This window comes from Myotis daubentonii, chromosome 5 (assembly GCF_963259705.1).
Source record: "Myotis daubentonii chromosome 5, mMyoDau2.1, whole genome shotgun sequence".
Classification (NCBI taxonomy): domain Eukaryota; kingdom Metazoa; phylum Chordata; class Mammalia; order Chiroptera; family Vespertilionidae; genus Myotis; species Myotis daubentonii.
In genome coordinates this window covers 51,690,583-51,706,151 of record NC_081844.1, presented here as the reverse complement: position 1 = coordinate 51,706,151, position 15,569 = coordinate 51,690,583, and the positions used below count along the sequence as shown (strand labels likewise).

Here is a 15,569-nt window from a genome sequence, read left to right as displayed (position 1 = left end):
CTCCTCTGCAGTCATTCAAAATAATAAGAATGGTATATATGAATGAGATAATTTCTAAGATATATTAAATAAATAAAAAATCAGTGTTCAGTTCATAGTATACTAACATACACATATAGACCCACATTTTCATATGTATCCATCTAAAAAAAAAAAACAGCTACAACAGGCTTTAAAATTTTTTATTCTGAATAATTTCAACATCACTATCAAACCCAGGTCTACCTTACGAAGAGACTGAAATTTATAACATTGTAGAATCTCAGATCTGAAGAGTATAAAACAAGTCAGGTAGGCCAGGAATATAAATGTTATTTATCTGTAGGCTATCAGCTAGAAATTCACAAATATTTTTTTTATTGATGTCAATAATAAGTCAAGTGCCTCCATGCTTGGCAAACATATTAAATATAATTGAAGTGTTAGTCAAAGGTATAAAACAAGTTTGTTCATCTTTTCCCTTTGTCACTAAACCCTTCAAAAATGCCTCAGTTTTATGATGTGATTTTACTAGGACTAAACTTCAACAGCTCATAATTATGAAATTCATGACATACAGCTCAAATACAATTACTAACTGGTCCAGGCTTACTAACATGACCCCTGGTCACCATCAGTCACTCATGATGAAAACAGGAAAGCAGCTAGGGCCACACCAAATTTCTAATTACTTTGCATATTAGTTGGATAGCCAGCTAAAGAAAAACAAAATAAAAAATGCTCCATGGGGGGGGGGGGGGAGATGAACATATGTAATACTTTCAACAATAAAGATTTTTTTTAATGCTCCAAATTTGAAATGACACATATCCCATAATCAGAAACACTCAAAACAGCTGGCAGCCTATGAGCTTGATGCCCTGGAATCAAATTAAACCAAACCTCCTACTTTGTCTGATAAAGAAACCAAACACTAGAAAGGCAAGCGAGTTGACCAAGTCATGTAGCTGGTTGAGTGGAAAGCTAGGGCTACAATCAAATTCACCGACTCTTCTGTCTATTATTTGTTCCATTATCTTGAGCCCCCCTCAAGGTGCAGAATAGAAGTGCTGACCGAAATTCTATTGTTCTTTCAGCAAGAGCAATAAAGATAATAAACACCTCAACAACACATTCTTACAACTGTTTCCATTTACTGAGTAATAACTGAGTTAGGTACTGTGCTAAGCACTTGGCAGATAACAATATCTCATTATCCCCATTATATACAAGTGAATACAGAGGCTTGGAGAAGTTGGGTAACTTGCCCAAGGCCACAGACCTAGCATAGGACAGGCCTGAGTCTGCTATGAGTACAGTATTAACCAAGGCGGGTATAATGCTTTTAGAGGACACACAGATAAACATTTCATGTTACTAGCTAGTAATATGTTTTTGCAGTTACCTTCTATTTATTTTAATAATATAAATTATTTCTTCAGTAGATTAAAGCAAAAATTGAGTCAATGTATAGAAAAACATTAACTATGTAATAGTATTAGTAGTATAGAATACAGCAAAATCATGGAAGTGCACACAAATTATTGAACTTTAGAGAGACCTGATTTGGTGGATGATGAAAGGAATTTTGGGGATAAAATTGGCAGGTTTAGGGAATTTTAGGAATGCATAGGTGAGGGCGTAGAGCTGCCAAAAGGCATACATTCACAGAGAATAAAAATGGTGCCACAGGATAAGGGGAGAGGAGGACATCCATTCACAGAAGATAAGGAAAAGCCACAGAGCATGGAGGAAAAAGGAAACAAACTTTCACAGAGGATAGAGAAATGCCAACAGATGGCAGAAAGAGGAAAACAAGAGATAGAGAAATGTTACAAGATAAGAGAGCTCGAAAGAAGGAAGCACCACATGGGTTTGGGGCTTTGAAGCTGAAATTCTACAAAAAGAGTGACCAATTAGAAGAGGAGCTATAATCATAAAAGCGTAATATGCAAATCGATCGAATGGCCAAACACTGGAACGACTGAGGTATCAAGACAGCCGCTGTTGCTGCAAGGAAGGGATCAAGGCAGCTGCCATGGCTGCGAGGGAGGGATCAAGGCAGCCGCCATAGCTGCAAAGGCCTACTCTTGCATGAATTTCGTGCATGGGGCCTCTAATCTATATTTATAAATTACTAATTTCTTAAATTAGTGTACTTGTAAGTTTATATATTTATAAAAGGCTAAATATGCTAAGCGTCTGACCGTTCTACCACCAGGGAGCAGACGCTCAACGCACAGGCATGGAAACATGGAACAGACTGATGAATCTCAGAGAGAAGGGGGGAGGGCGGGAAGAGATTAACCAGAGATCTTATATGCATACTAGAGGCCAGGTGCAGATATTCAGCCTGTGGGGATTGGGCCAAAACCATGCACCAGGCCTCTGACATCCTCTGAGGTGTCCCGGAGTGGGAGAGGATGCAGGCCAGGCCAAGGGACCCGACTAGTGCACGAATCTGTACACCAGGCCTCTAGTGAGATCATAACGTGAGGAAGGGGTCCCATTAGAAGAGAGCATGAAGTGACAAAGAACTACAGCCTTTATAAACCTTAGCAAAAGAGAGCTTAAGGATTTACCCCCTTGGGACTCCCTCCCTACGTGGGAGTCTGTATTTGCTTCCAATAAATTTCCACCCTTTTCATCTACCACCTTTTGTCCCTATCTTCATTCTTCAAATACATCTGGACAAGGACCCAGGAAAGAAATTACCCTTGTATCCTGCTCAGGAAAACAACCTGAATCAATTGATTACCTTGAATCAATGAGATTTAGTATCCTAATATTTCATATCTGACATCATCATGATTCCAGAGGTTTCTACATAACACTGGAAAGGAAGACTGTGCTTTAATCTCGAGCTATCATAATCCCATCGCTTATTTTCTATAAGCTACATTATTAGTAACAAATGTGGGAAACACCTAGCAATGTAAAGAGGCGATTTCTTAATTTTCTACTTAGGTCACAAAAATATCTTGGGCATTGTAACCAAGAGGTCTTAGGAATTACAAAAAAAAAGAGGTCTGAAGAATAATTTATGACTTTAAAACTAATTTTTCTGAGCTCTGTAGAGCAAAGAAACAGTTGAATTAGTGCTGCTTTTTATAGGAGGTGGAATTATATTGATACAGTAAACCCCAGCCACAGAGCATTATGATCTAACTAGAGGCCTGGTACATGAATTCATGCACATTGAAAGGAAATTAATCAAAAAGGAGCCCAGAGTGACAGTTTTCCTTGAAGGTCGCCGTTCTGTTTGCTGTAACCAATCTGCAACATTTCAGGAAAAGACAGTTAAAAAAAAAAAAGAAAGGAAATTAATTAGAAGGTGGCTAGTGGAGCCAGACTGGGCAAGGGGCCGGACACACCCAGAAGCCAACCTCCTGAGGTCCCTCCCCGGCCGGCTGCACCTGGGGTGGCGCCGGGCCTCGAAGGGACCCCACTGGGCCTCGAGCAGAACAATGAGTAAGCTCTACACATTACTCTTCTTGTTCATATCAATAGCAATATCTTAAGCGCTAGAGAAACATGAAGTAAAAGAATAGGGCCAGCTAATTAAATAAACAACTTCAAATGCTAGCATTTTGTTAAATAGAAAAAAAATATTTTCTCCTAGATACATTGATTTCCAATGTAAGAAGATATATAAAAGCCTGAAAATTTTGTTCTATGGAGTTGTTTTCTACAATGAACAAAGAAGTAGGGGGAAAGCTACCAATGATTAGTGAAGACAGGCTGAACATTAGACAGGGAAGGTAGCCGAGCCAAATGATTAGCACCCGGATGACACTCTTACACCAGCTGCACGTGTTAAAGTAAGATGCTTTCATCCTACTTCATGTTGTTTGACAAGCCAAATTACACATAAAATGTTTCACTTAGACAAGTACACTCCTTCTGCCTGGCTATTAGAATCTGTAGTTTATTTTCAGCGTGGGTATTTATTTACTCCATTGGGGGGAACAGTTTATATAGTAAGTCTTTTAAATCCTGAGCCATTAGCAGTATATTTAGAAAAGATATGACCAATGGGTCTGAGTGCTCCATATATAAGATTTCCAGATGCCTATGAAAACATGCAAACGTGAAACTAACAACTCAGTCACTGTTAACTTTACAGTAAGTACAGATTTTTATTAATATCCAAGCTATTTTATATTCATATCAGAAGCACCTGTTTATTTAAAGTGGAAGGACCTTGCATGTCAGCAAAGACCTGAAAAGAAAAAGGGAAACAGCTGTCCAAAGGGCATGCATGAGCCGAGGGAAGAAATTACCCACACATTAAAGAAGCTATTTGTCACTGAAGTAAAAAAGTCTCATTGTGAAATATAACCTATAACCTATAACTTTCATTAGCATACATCTTCTAAAATAAGTTATGTTTCACAAGTTTATTTTCTCAATTGGCTGCTTGATGCTCATTGCACATTTACTCATAGAAACAGTATTAAAAATAGTCGTAAACTGCAATATCAATGAACATAACACTGCCACCTGACTGCTGTGACCTCAGGGGGTGCAGGGGAGAAGGAAGAAGAAAGTTTCCTTCCTCTTTCTGGGATGTAGGCCTGGCCGAGTACAGTTTTGAAATAGGAAGTGTCTGTCCTTGGCATCCTGCCACCTCATTCGCACTTGCACATCTCAGTCCTAAACCTTGGCCACCAGGAGCCAGCCCTCTGCTCTGTGCACACAGCAATGATTCTCTACCCAGATCTGCCTTTCCTGATTGCCAAGGGTTTCATCCGTCAAATACACCTACCTCACCTTCCCTCCCTCACACCCGTATCCAATGTCCATCCTTCAGGGTAGCTGCTGCCAGCAAGGTCTAAAAGAAAGCCATCTTATTATTCACTCACATCAATGGTTAACAGTGCATCACCTTCCAGGACAAAACCCTTCCAGAGGTATTTAAAGTTTTAAGAGAGACTAACTCTTAAGCAGAATACATCTGTAAGTAATGTCATTCTCAATAGTATAAAAATGAAGGGGAAAATGCAAAGGAAAAAGTAGGGGCACTGCCTGAAAGCCACCTCCCCAATATTATCTTTTTGCAGCTGTTTTTTCCATTATTTTTAACCCAAGGTTTCTCTAAATCTCCAACTTATTCAACAGTGGCTCAAATGTATAATGAAAATAGCACCTACCTTATAGAATGTTGAAAAATTAAACAACATGGTCAACCATTCACTATAGTGCCTGGCACATGACCAGAAGTAGTGCATTAGTTCTAATTCAAGGACTTGTTTCTTGGATTGAATTGAACATTCAACCCTATGACAATGGAATGCCAGGATTTCCTCTCTCCCTCACAAGGTGATATTCTATGCTGGTTCATTCATAATAAACATAGATTATTTTCTTTTTTGATCAAATATTGCCAAAGTCAAAGATATAATCAGGGCCCATTTGGAAAAGAACAAACACAGAATACAAACCTGGGAAAATATTTGATACCTCACTAATTATCAGATAGATATAAATGAAAATAATGAAAGAGCACATTTGATCACTATTGATACAATTTTTTTTAACAACATCCATTCAGGTCAAGGTATAGCAAGCCTTGGCCCCTAGCACATTTTTTGCTACCATTGTAACTAGCCAACTCCCTTAGAAAGCAAACAGGCAACTTTCATTATGGGCTACCAAACACACACACACACACACACACACACACACACACACACACACACACATGCCTAAAATGCAAAATGTCCCCTCGGGAGTTCAAGAAGGGAGGCCCCGGCCGGCAGCCGGCAGCCACTAGGGGCCCTATCCATGCATGAATTTTGTGCACCGAGCCTCTAGTAAAAGCTGAAAGCCTTTGACTCTGGGAGTATGTTTCTGGAAATATATCCTGAGAATATAGTTCACAATTTGGAATAGGCTACAATCCACAAATTTTATTTTAGCATTACTTATAAGAGGGAGGGGAGGGGACAGGAACAACTAAAGATTTAAACAATGCAGAAATATAAGCAGCAAAAGCACTCTTTACCAACCTTTGCTCACCTACCCACCTGATTAACCAACTCTCCTCATGTCCTCTGCAAAGTATACTCTCTAGTATGCTTGCACACTTCTGCCCCTCCATCTGAGTTGCACTTTATCAACACATATGTGTTGGATTTGCTCACAAATCTGTTTGACACTTGCACTTGTTACAGAAATTATATAACTTAAATAGATATGTGTAATCCAATAAAATGTAAGTATAAAAACAGAGTTGTTCTTATGAAGACTAAGTTGATTGCTTTATAATCACTTGACCAATGTGTTAATGCAAAAAGAAATTTTTTAATCAAATTAGACGTGAGAGTAAGGAAACAGAAATTGCATAATTTGAAGATGACTTCACACTGAGATTTCTTTTTAAGTCTCAGTCCTTGCTGTACTTAAACAACTAGAAAATGAGAATTGATGATTATGATGTGGTATGTATGTAAGAATGAGCAGCTGACCATACTTAGTTTTACAACAAGAGATTGGGATGCAATTGTACAGTTACATGTTTTAGGTTAAAATAAAGTATTTAGCCCGGCCGGTGTGGTTCAGTGGTTGAGCATCAACCTATGAACCAGGAGGTCACAGTTCAATTCCTGGTCAGGGTATGTGCCTGGGTTGTGGGCTCCCTCCCCAGTATGGGACATCCCCAGTGCTGGATGTGCAGGAGATAACTGATCAATGATTCTATCTTGTCATTGGTGTTTCTATCTCTCTCTCCCTCTCCCTTCCTATCTGAAATCAGTAAAAATGTATTATTTAAAAAAAAAGAAAATAAAAATATTTAGAGTATACAGTACATGTATTATTTTTTAAATGGTTTCTCCACTTTACAGCCTTTTTTAATTAAGTGGTCAACCATATCAACAGGCCTCCTACCAAGGGAGTCCCTCCTGGGGTGCCTTGCTTTTAGGAATGACTCAGGGTTTAAAACACTATACACCAACATACTACTGGCACTTCCTGTCTACAACAACCTGTTTTATACCACCAATAAAATGGACACACTATGTTGAATTTTCTACTGTACTGAAACTGTGTTCCTTACCAAAAATTAATTTTTAAAGGTCTCTTGGAAAACTCTCATTTAAATTCTGTTCCTTTTCTAAAAGGATGAGATTTCCTACCTCAAATCATTTCAATTTATGCAACATACAAGTTTCATGAACTGTTTAAAACTCATCCACTCAAAATTACAAGATGCTTATTAAAATCCTCTGAGATGATAAAAGTTCTAATGTAGATAGAACCTGTGGCTGAACACTCAAAACACTTGGGCATAAGAGCATTTACTTACATTTGCCATTGTCTATTAACATCCTGGCCTTTGTTTTCCACACTGACATCAAGTGAAAAGCTCACACCTACTTTTAGCAAGCCAAAACAAATACCCAAAAGCTGAGAAGTAAAAACGTACGGTACAAAATCACAAATTTAGCAATGAAGTAAATGTTTTAAAAAAATTCAAGCTCCTTTAGAATTTTCCAAAAATGTTCATCAGCACACCAAATGAAGAAGAGTAAATCTTCAATAATTTTTGGAAAATAAAAAAAATACTTTTTAGTTATAAAAATATATTTATTTTTTAATTTATAAGTTCTCTTTTTAAGCAACACTAGTTAATTACAACTTAATAGCTGTTGTCTGATTTGAACTAATTACTTAACCTTCCAGAGCTTTCTCATTTGCAAAATAGAGTAATGCCTACTTAATTTGGTAGTGAATATGTAGCACATAGCTGAAAATAAACCCATGTGAAAACTCTTCAGATGTATATAAAGCCAAGTATTCTTAATAGTGAGGGACACACAGAAACCACAAAGTACATGAATTCTCTCAAAGTGTGGGCAAACCTTGTGCATACATGCTTACATGCACTTGACTTAGGAAAGGATCCAGTTTTTCTTCATATTCCTAGAGGAGTCCATGACCCCCAAAAGCCTAAAAGCCTGCTTGACAGTTGCCTTTGGCTTTATTTTCTCTGTCCCCAAATTCATAAAGTTTACAAAATTTGACTGAAAACTCTAGAAACAAGCTAAATTTAAGTTACTCAACGCAACAACAACAAAAAGTTCAATTAAAAGCATGGTCATGGTAAGATATATATTCTTTTATTTCTCTTATAAAAAATAAACAAACTTAAACTCACTTGGCTCAAATTACTCCCAGCCTTGCTATAAATAAAATACCCAAGTGCTAAACAAAAGAACAGCAACACACACACAAACAGGGAAACCTTCAATTGCCAAGAATTAAAGCCCAGTACCTGTATAATACAGTAATCATTGTTCCTTCTTTGGAGTTAATTTTTCAAATTACTTCATTCCCTCATTCTGACTCAAAGTCAGGCAGCTATTCAAGCAGCTATTATATACACGTATTTTAATGTGTTGTGGTAAGCAGACTGCAAGTATCACAGAAGGCACCCTAAACTAGGAATCAGACAACCAGGGTTACGGTCCTGCTCTGTCATTGACTGACTCTCGCAGCTGGCCCTCAGTATTCTAGGAACTATCATCCTATATAAAACATGCAATCCCAACCTGAAACACTGAGATACTTGCTATCCTAAAATTGCACTTTATTACTAAAACAGAAACTTACTAGTATAAAAGAGAGGTCACCTGACAGGAGGTCTGACAAAATATACCTAAAGTCATAAACCTTTGAAGTACAGACTGTTCTGTCCCCACTGTCGGCACTCTCAAGGCAGAAATACTCAGAGCAGGTCTTCTGTTGGGGCTATTTCATGCTTTAGCTTAACACGAACAAGAACACCAGACACCTCCCACTACGCCATGCCTTTCTTAAGGTGAACAGAACTTACAAGAAAGACTTAGCAAAGGATAGACAGACAAAAATATTGATAGATAAACCCTTATTCACATTTCACTGAAAAATTCTTATTATAGAAAAGACAGCTTATTTTAATCCATCTTATTTCCAAGCTGCCTTTTCCAAAACAAGTATTTTTCAATGGAAGATAAAATAAGTTTTTATATACCAAGCGAACCCTATGTTGAAGAGACAATCCTCTTCCACACACATAAAAAAAGGCAACTCTATGAATGTTAAGTATTTAATAAGTGGATCAAATACAACTCTTTGAATATATTTCTGTAAGAGCTACACAATATACACAAAAGGCAAATTAGCATGGCAAGAGATTTTTCTGAAAGGCTGTGGTGACTAATAGTTCAGGACTAGAACATGATACTTATTAAAAGAAACATGAGAGACGTCCTCCACTACAAACAACATTCAGAGCTGAATTCACACAGTTTAGTCTCTTAGGCCTACATCATCCATTCCCATTTCCCTCCATGTGGTACACTGTGTGAATCAAAGAAACCAAGCAGTAATTCATTTGTTGGAAGGCCAGATATAGAACACAAGGAGGCCCACACACTCAATTTTTTAAAAAGGAGCATAAAACACCCCAAAATAAGGTTTTATTGAAAATAATGCCACAGAACCCAGCAAATAGCATGACCGTACAGAAAAGACCAGACTGAGATGACATTTCGGTGCTGTTATCGCATGACACATCCCACACACTTTCCTCCCTGTTAAAAAAAAAAGGTCCACCTCGCACCTAATTCACAATTTTATATATAACTTCAGTATCAACCAAAATTTTTCTAATGCTTTACCTCATGAGCAAGACTTCCAAGCAAAGGTTAATGAGGCCACCTGGGAAAGATCACCACTGCCAATATTTCAGATCTAATAACAGCAGGTTTTAACAAGTTAAAGTGCAAAGATTTCAGTCTCCACATTCAAATATCCTACAGTACATTTCAACTAATTACAAAGGACTAAAGACTGAACCCACAACTTCCTATCTGTGCAAGTAGAATTTAGAGATTATTCCTTAAGAAGTTAGTCCTGCCCTGACTGGCCAGGTGGCTCAGTTGGTTGGAGCATCACCCCATACACCAAAAGGTTGCGGGTTCAAATTTTTGGTTGGGACACATACCTAGGTTGTGGGTTCAATTCCCGGTAGAGCCACATAAGGTAGGCAACCAATCAATGTTTCTCTCTCACATCAATGTTTCTCTCTCCTTTCCTCTTTCTAAAAATCAATAAAAAAAAAATATCCTCCAGTGAGGATTAAAAACAAAAGTTAAAAGTTGGTCCTAAGTCTTTTTGTGGTCCTCAAAACACAGTTTACCTTTTGGAGAGGGTATAAATAAATAAAAACTTTTAGACAGCAATTTAGCATATCTATCAATAATTAAAATACACATGTATCTTTTGGCCCACCAATTACATTTTGAGAAATCTATCCTATGAAATTTTTGAGTGCAAATTTTAAAACGTTGATCCACTACAACATTTTGTAAAGGTGAGAAATCATACATGCTGATTAACATATGGAGTACCACACAAAAGAAAAGGCTGGACCCATATGTATCAATGTGGAAAGAATTCCAACACACTGTGTTCAGTGAAAAAAGCAAGTTGCACAACAGGTATAGTAAAAATATACTTATGTCAAGAAAATGTGTGTGTGTGTGTGTGTGTGTGTGTGTAACTGCATAGACAATGTGTGAAAGAATTCACAGTAAATAGGTTACCTTCTGAGGAAAGAGAGCAGTAGATCAATGTATGTGTGGGCTGGGGTGGGTATGAAGGGAAGGGCAATGTTTGTTGTTGTTGTTGTTAATCCTCACCCAAGGATATTTTTTCCATTGATTTTTAGAGAGAGTGAAAAGGAGGGAGGAAGGGAGGGGAGGGAGAGGGCAAGGGAGAGGGAGAGAGAGAGAGAGAAACATCAATGTAAAGAGATATATCGACTAGTTGCCTCCCACACATGCCCCAGTGGGGGTGCAGAATCGAACCTTGACTAGGAATTGAACCTGCAACCCTTTGACCCTTCAGTGTGCAGGCTGACACTTTAACCCCTGAACCACACTGGCCAGAGCAAGTGCAAATTTAAAGATGCATTTTCACTTTCTACTTCATATACATCTGTATTATTTAAACATTTACATTATATAGATAAGACATTTGTTCTTTATAGAAAGTAGGAACGATTCAATGTCTAATTTTAGCTAAACTCTAGAAGTACTTAAAGAGAATCCTATATAATAAAGGGCTAATATGTAAATCGACCGAACGGCGGAACGATCAGTAACTATGACGTGCACTGACCACAAGGGGGCATACACTCAACACAGGAGCTGCCCCCTTGTGGTCAGTGTGCTCCCACAGGGGTAGAGCCACTCAGCCAGAAGCTGAGCTCACAGGCTGGTGAGCGCAGAGGCAGTAGCAGGGGCCTCTCCCACCACTGCAGCAGTCAGATATCGCCTGAAGGCTCCTGGACTGCAAGAGGGTGCAGGCTGGGCTGAGAGAACGCCCCCCACCCCACTCCAGTGCACAAATTTCGTGCACTGAGCCTCTAGTGCTAAATTAATAAAAGAAGTAAAAAAGGCTGTTGGTAGTCAAGAACATCCTTTGTAGATTTTAACCTTCAAGGGAATAAAGACAAATGTGGGCAGCATCAATCAGCAGTTATAAATGAATATGACAGTGTTTTCATAAAAGAATGAGTGTCATTCAGAGAACAGAAAGATTTGTGTCTTAGAACTTTAAGAATATAAAAAATACTGAAATCAGAAACATTATTAAAGAGATATAATTATTCCAAATGTCTCTCAGAAATACAGTTTTAACAATGACTTATATTACTTTGGTACAAAATGTATTCTGGATGGTTATGCACTTTTGATTTTAAAAACTGGCATGGAAAATGGAGGACATCTGCAATAGTGTCAACATTAAAAATTTTTAAGAAAAAAAACCTGTCATGTATAAAGCACTAAATGGTATGGGGTGTTTATCTTACCTGTACATTTTCTTCTGTAACCTGGATTTCTGCAGTGTAAACATAATCGATTAGCATCCTCAGGGTCCAGCCATCTACCTCTTTTATTCGGACTCTCTTTGCTCGGCTCTCACTCATCTCACCTAAAACACAAAGGAGTAAGAGTGACACTACCACACAACACTGCTTCATTGCAGCATAATTCATGGTGGCCAAGACCTGGATTCAGCTAGGATCCTTCAACAGATGACAGGATAAAGAAGATGTGGTACATATATACAATGGAATACTACTCGGTCATAAGAAAAGATGAAATATAGCCATTTGCAACAACATGCATGAACCTTTAGACTATTATGCTAAGCGAAATAAGTCAGTCAGGAAAAGCTAAGAACCATATGATTTCACTCGTATGTGGGATATAAAACTGAAACTCACAGACACAGACAACAGTATGGTAGTTACAGAGGGAAGGGGGTGGGGATAAGTAAAGGGTAAAGGGGCCCAAATATATGATAATGGACAATGATTTGACTTTTGAGCAGCGGGCACACAATGCAACAGATCGTGTACCATAGAAATGTACACTTGAAACTTACATGATCTTATTAACCAATGTCAACCCAATAAATTTAATTTTTTTAAAAAAGAAAAGCCTAGGGAAATCCATAGTTACACAAAATCCCTTTGCAAACACAAACCCTGGGAGAAAGGAAAAATAATAGTGACATACATTTAACTGCCTGCTTTCCTGGGGATTATCTCTGACAACAGCTCAGAAAGAAGCTGTTCTCCTAAGAGCTAAAATATCTCAAAAACTTACCTGCTACTTCCCAGGGGGGAAAACATACATCAGTATCACAGGGAAAGGGAGAGATAGTTAAGGGAAAAAGGTGCATATGTCTATATAGCAGGGAGACAGGGGACTGGGTTGTGTCTGCTCTTATAGCATATTTCTTCTCTTCCCTGCCCCTCTTACAGAAAAAGGACGGGGGAAGGAGGATTGTGGAACATGGAAAAATAATTCTTTATCTGCATATAAGTCACCCTCCCCTATCCTATGCTCTCTGGATCTTGTGGATAGACTAGATTTGTATAATCTGGAAGCTCTTTTGTGCCCAAAGTGAAGATGCTTTGGTGATTCCCAAGTGGACTTTTAGAATTAGCCACATCTAATTGACCTATACGTGAACTTTTAGAATTAGCCGCGTCTAATAGATCTATAGGGCCCCTGTGATGTGCAAAATCCTGCAGGGCCTGGGTTCATACAAGCATAAAGCCATAGTTCTCAAGGAGTGAATTCACCCTCTGGGACTTAGGCATAACTTAGCTTAGGCGAAAATAAGTCTGACTTTGATTTATACATATAACTGAAAAACAGTCCTCTGCTAAGCCGTTTTTAATATTACTATTTTTAAAGTACTGCTCTAAGCTATACTTTACTAATTCATATATTCTTTATGTGATTTTTATATAAATTATCTCTCCCCAGAAAAATGTGTCTATCTACTTCCAACAAATTCAATGCCAATCATATACTGCCTCAGAAACCTTTTAATCTTTATTTTTCACATTAATTTACAAATAGTTTGCCACAAATTGCATTACAAGTTTAAAAAATTCCAGTAACAACTAAGAATCAAAACACATACTCAAGAGACTTGTAAAAGCTATTTCGATCTAATTCTAGCTGTAACATATTACCTTAGTTACTGCCCTTTGCTGTGTTCATAGAGGAAATCTTTAAACAGGTTTTGTGAGATGTATTTCTGATGATGCATTTTAAAAAAGATATCCAATGATACTGTACAGAGTTCATCTTGTGTCATTTTTAACGTCCCATAGTTTCTCCCTCTGACTAGTTTGGTTTCTGTGTTCTGATCATGTAGCACTCTGAAGCTATTAACTAGGATATCCACACCGACACAGTCAATGACAACCTGAGGGTCACTCTTAACTCTCCCTTCTTCAGCCACCCATCCCATTGTTCACCAAAACCTGCAGAATTAAACTGAGACAGATCTCAAATCAATCTCCTTACCTCCCCATCCCTTCTGCCACTGTGCCACTGGGGCTCCCGTCACCTCTTGCCAACCCCTCTGCAGGAACCTCCTAATTCTTTCCTGGCCTCCAGAACGGACTGCACAGACCTGACAGGGGCACCCAAAAGCCCTCAGCAGCTCCCATGCAGACATGCAAGCCCCTTCCATGTCCACCCTTGCTTCGCTATCTGATCTCCTCTCTCTCTCCTACTTATGGGCTTAAAATATATCAAGAAGGAACTTTTTGTACTTTTCCCCACACACCCAGCAATTTCCTACCATGACGCTTCTGATGAGTTTTGTCCTCCTTGTCTCCCCAAGCCCTCATTCCCCAGGCTAATCCCCACACATTCTTTTAAGATTCACCTGGAATCTCTCCAGGTAGTCTTACCTATTGGTGGCCTAAGGCTGGCTTAGGCTCTCACCATGAGTACACTTGAGTACTTCCTGCAAATCTACTCGTAATAATACCTAGTTCTCACCTCCTGGATTCTTTTTTTTTTTTTTTAATATGTTTTTATTTATTTCAGAGGGAAGGAGAGAGAGAAACATCAATTGTCTGTCTCCTGCACACACTCCCTTTTAGGGATCAAACCTGAAACCCAAGCATGTGCCCTGACCAGGAATTGAACCGGCGACCTCCTGATGCATGGGGCGATGCTCAACCAACTGAGCCACACTGACAGGGCCTCACCTGAATTCTTGAGCTTCCAGAGAACAGGGATGATGTCTTTCTTATCTCTGTATCTTATAATGCCTGACATATGGTAGAGACCCAATAAATATTGGTTTGATGAATGAATGACTAGAAGAAGAAAAAGTAAAACAAGCCCTGACTGGTTTGGCTCAGTGGATAGAGTGTCGCCTGCAGACTCAAGGGTCCCAGGTTCGATTCCGGTCAGGGGAATGTGCCTTGGTTGTGGGCACATCCCCAGTAGGGGGTGTGCAGGAGGCAGCTGATTGATGTTTCTCTCTCATCAATGTTTCTGGCTCTCTATCCCTCTCCCTTCCTCTATGTAAAAAAAATCAATAAAATATATTAAAAAAAAAAAAAAGATTCACATGCCTTAAAAACAACAAAAAAAGTAAAACAAGTACCAATTTAAGATGTGGCATCATTACTTAATATAATTAATAACACTTAAATTAGTCTTGAACAAGGGTATTCTTGAACATCCACCAAACATTCTAGACTGAGATAAGCACTTTCACTAGTGAACTCTGAACCATCTCTACTTCTTTTGAGAAAAGAAATGAAGTCTTGTCCTAGCTGATTTGGCTCAGTGGATAGAGCGTTGGCCTGTGGACTGAAGGGTCCCAGGCTCGATTCCAGCCAAGGGCACATGCTGGGATTGCAGGCTCAATCAATCCCCAGTAAGGGGCATGCAGGAGGCAGCCGATCAATGATTCTCTTAACATTAATGTTTCTATCTCTCCCTCTCTGAAATCAATAATTATATATTTAATATATATATAAAAAAAGAAATAAAGTCCTTCAAATTGTAAAAACTTAAAGGACATAGGTTATGAATAGGAACATTTCCATTTTAAAGAAGTTTAATCAGGACTCCTGAAGCCCAGCACAAACTGGTAACTTCATTTACCCATTTTAAAGTTCTAAAAAGTGAAAAGGTTTAAGAGGTAAAACATAAAATCATTTTAATAAGAAAAAACTATCATTCTAATTTCAGTTATTGTTTAGCATA

At 38.4% G+C, this 15,569-nt stretch overlaps 1 protein-coding gene and 1 non-coding gene across 4 annotated transcripts in view; one reads left to right on the top strand and one right to left on the bottom strand.

Annotated features, from left to right (window-relative positions):
• Positions 1 to 15,569, bottom strand: part of KLHL2 (kelch like family member 2) — an 80,470-nt gene that overhangs the window by 37,768 nt on the left and 27,133 nt on the right. For 2 of the 3 annotated variants that reach the window (XM_059697773.1, XM_059697772.1), the window contains exon 4: positions 11,843 to 11,964. The exons of the other annotated variant lie outside the window; for it this stretch is intronic. In XM_059697773.1, the coding sequence (XP_059553756.1) occupies positions 11,843 to 11,964 (122 nt within the window). The remainder of the gene's footprint in view (positions 1 to 11,842; positions 11,965 to 15,569) is intronic. 3 annotated transcript variants of the gene reach the window in all.
• Positions 3,149 to 3,281, top strand: LOC132236293 (small nucleolar RNA SNORA16B/SNORA16A family). The gene has a single exon (XR_009453241.1). It is a non-coding gene; the product is annotated as a small nucleolar RNA SNORA16B/SNORA16A family (small nucleolar RNA).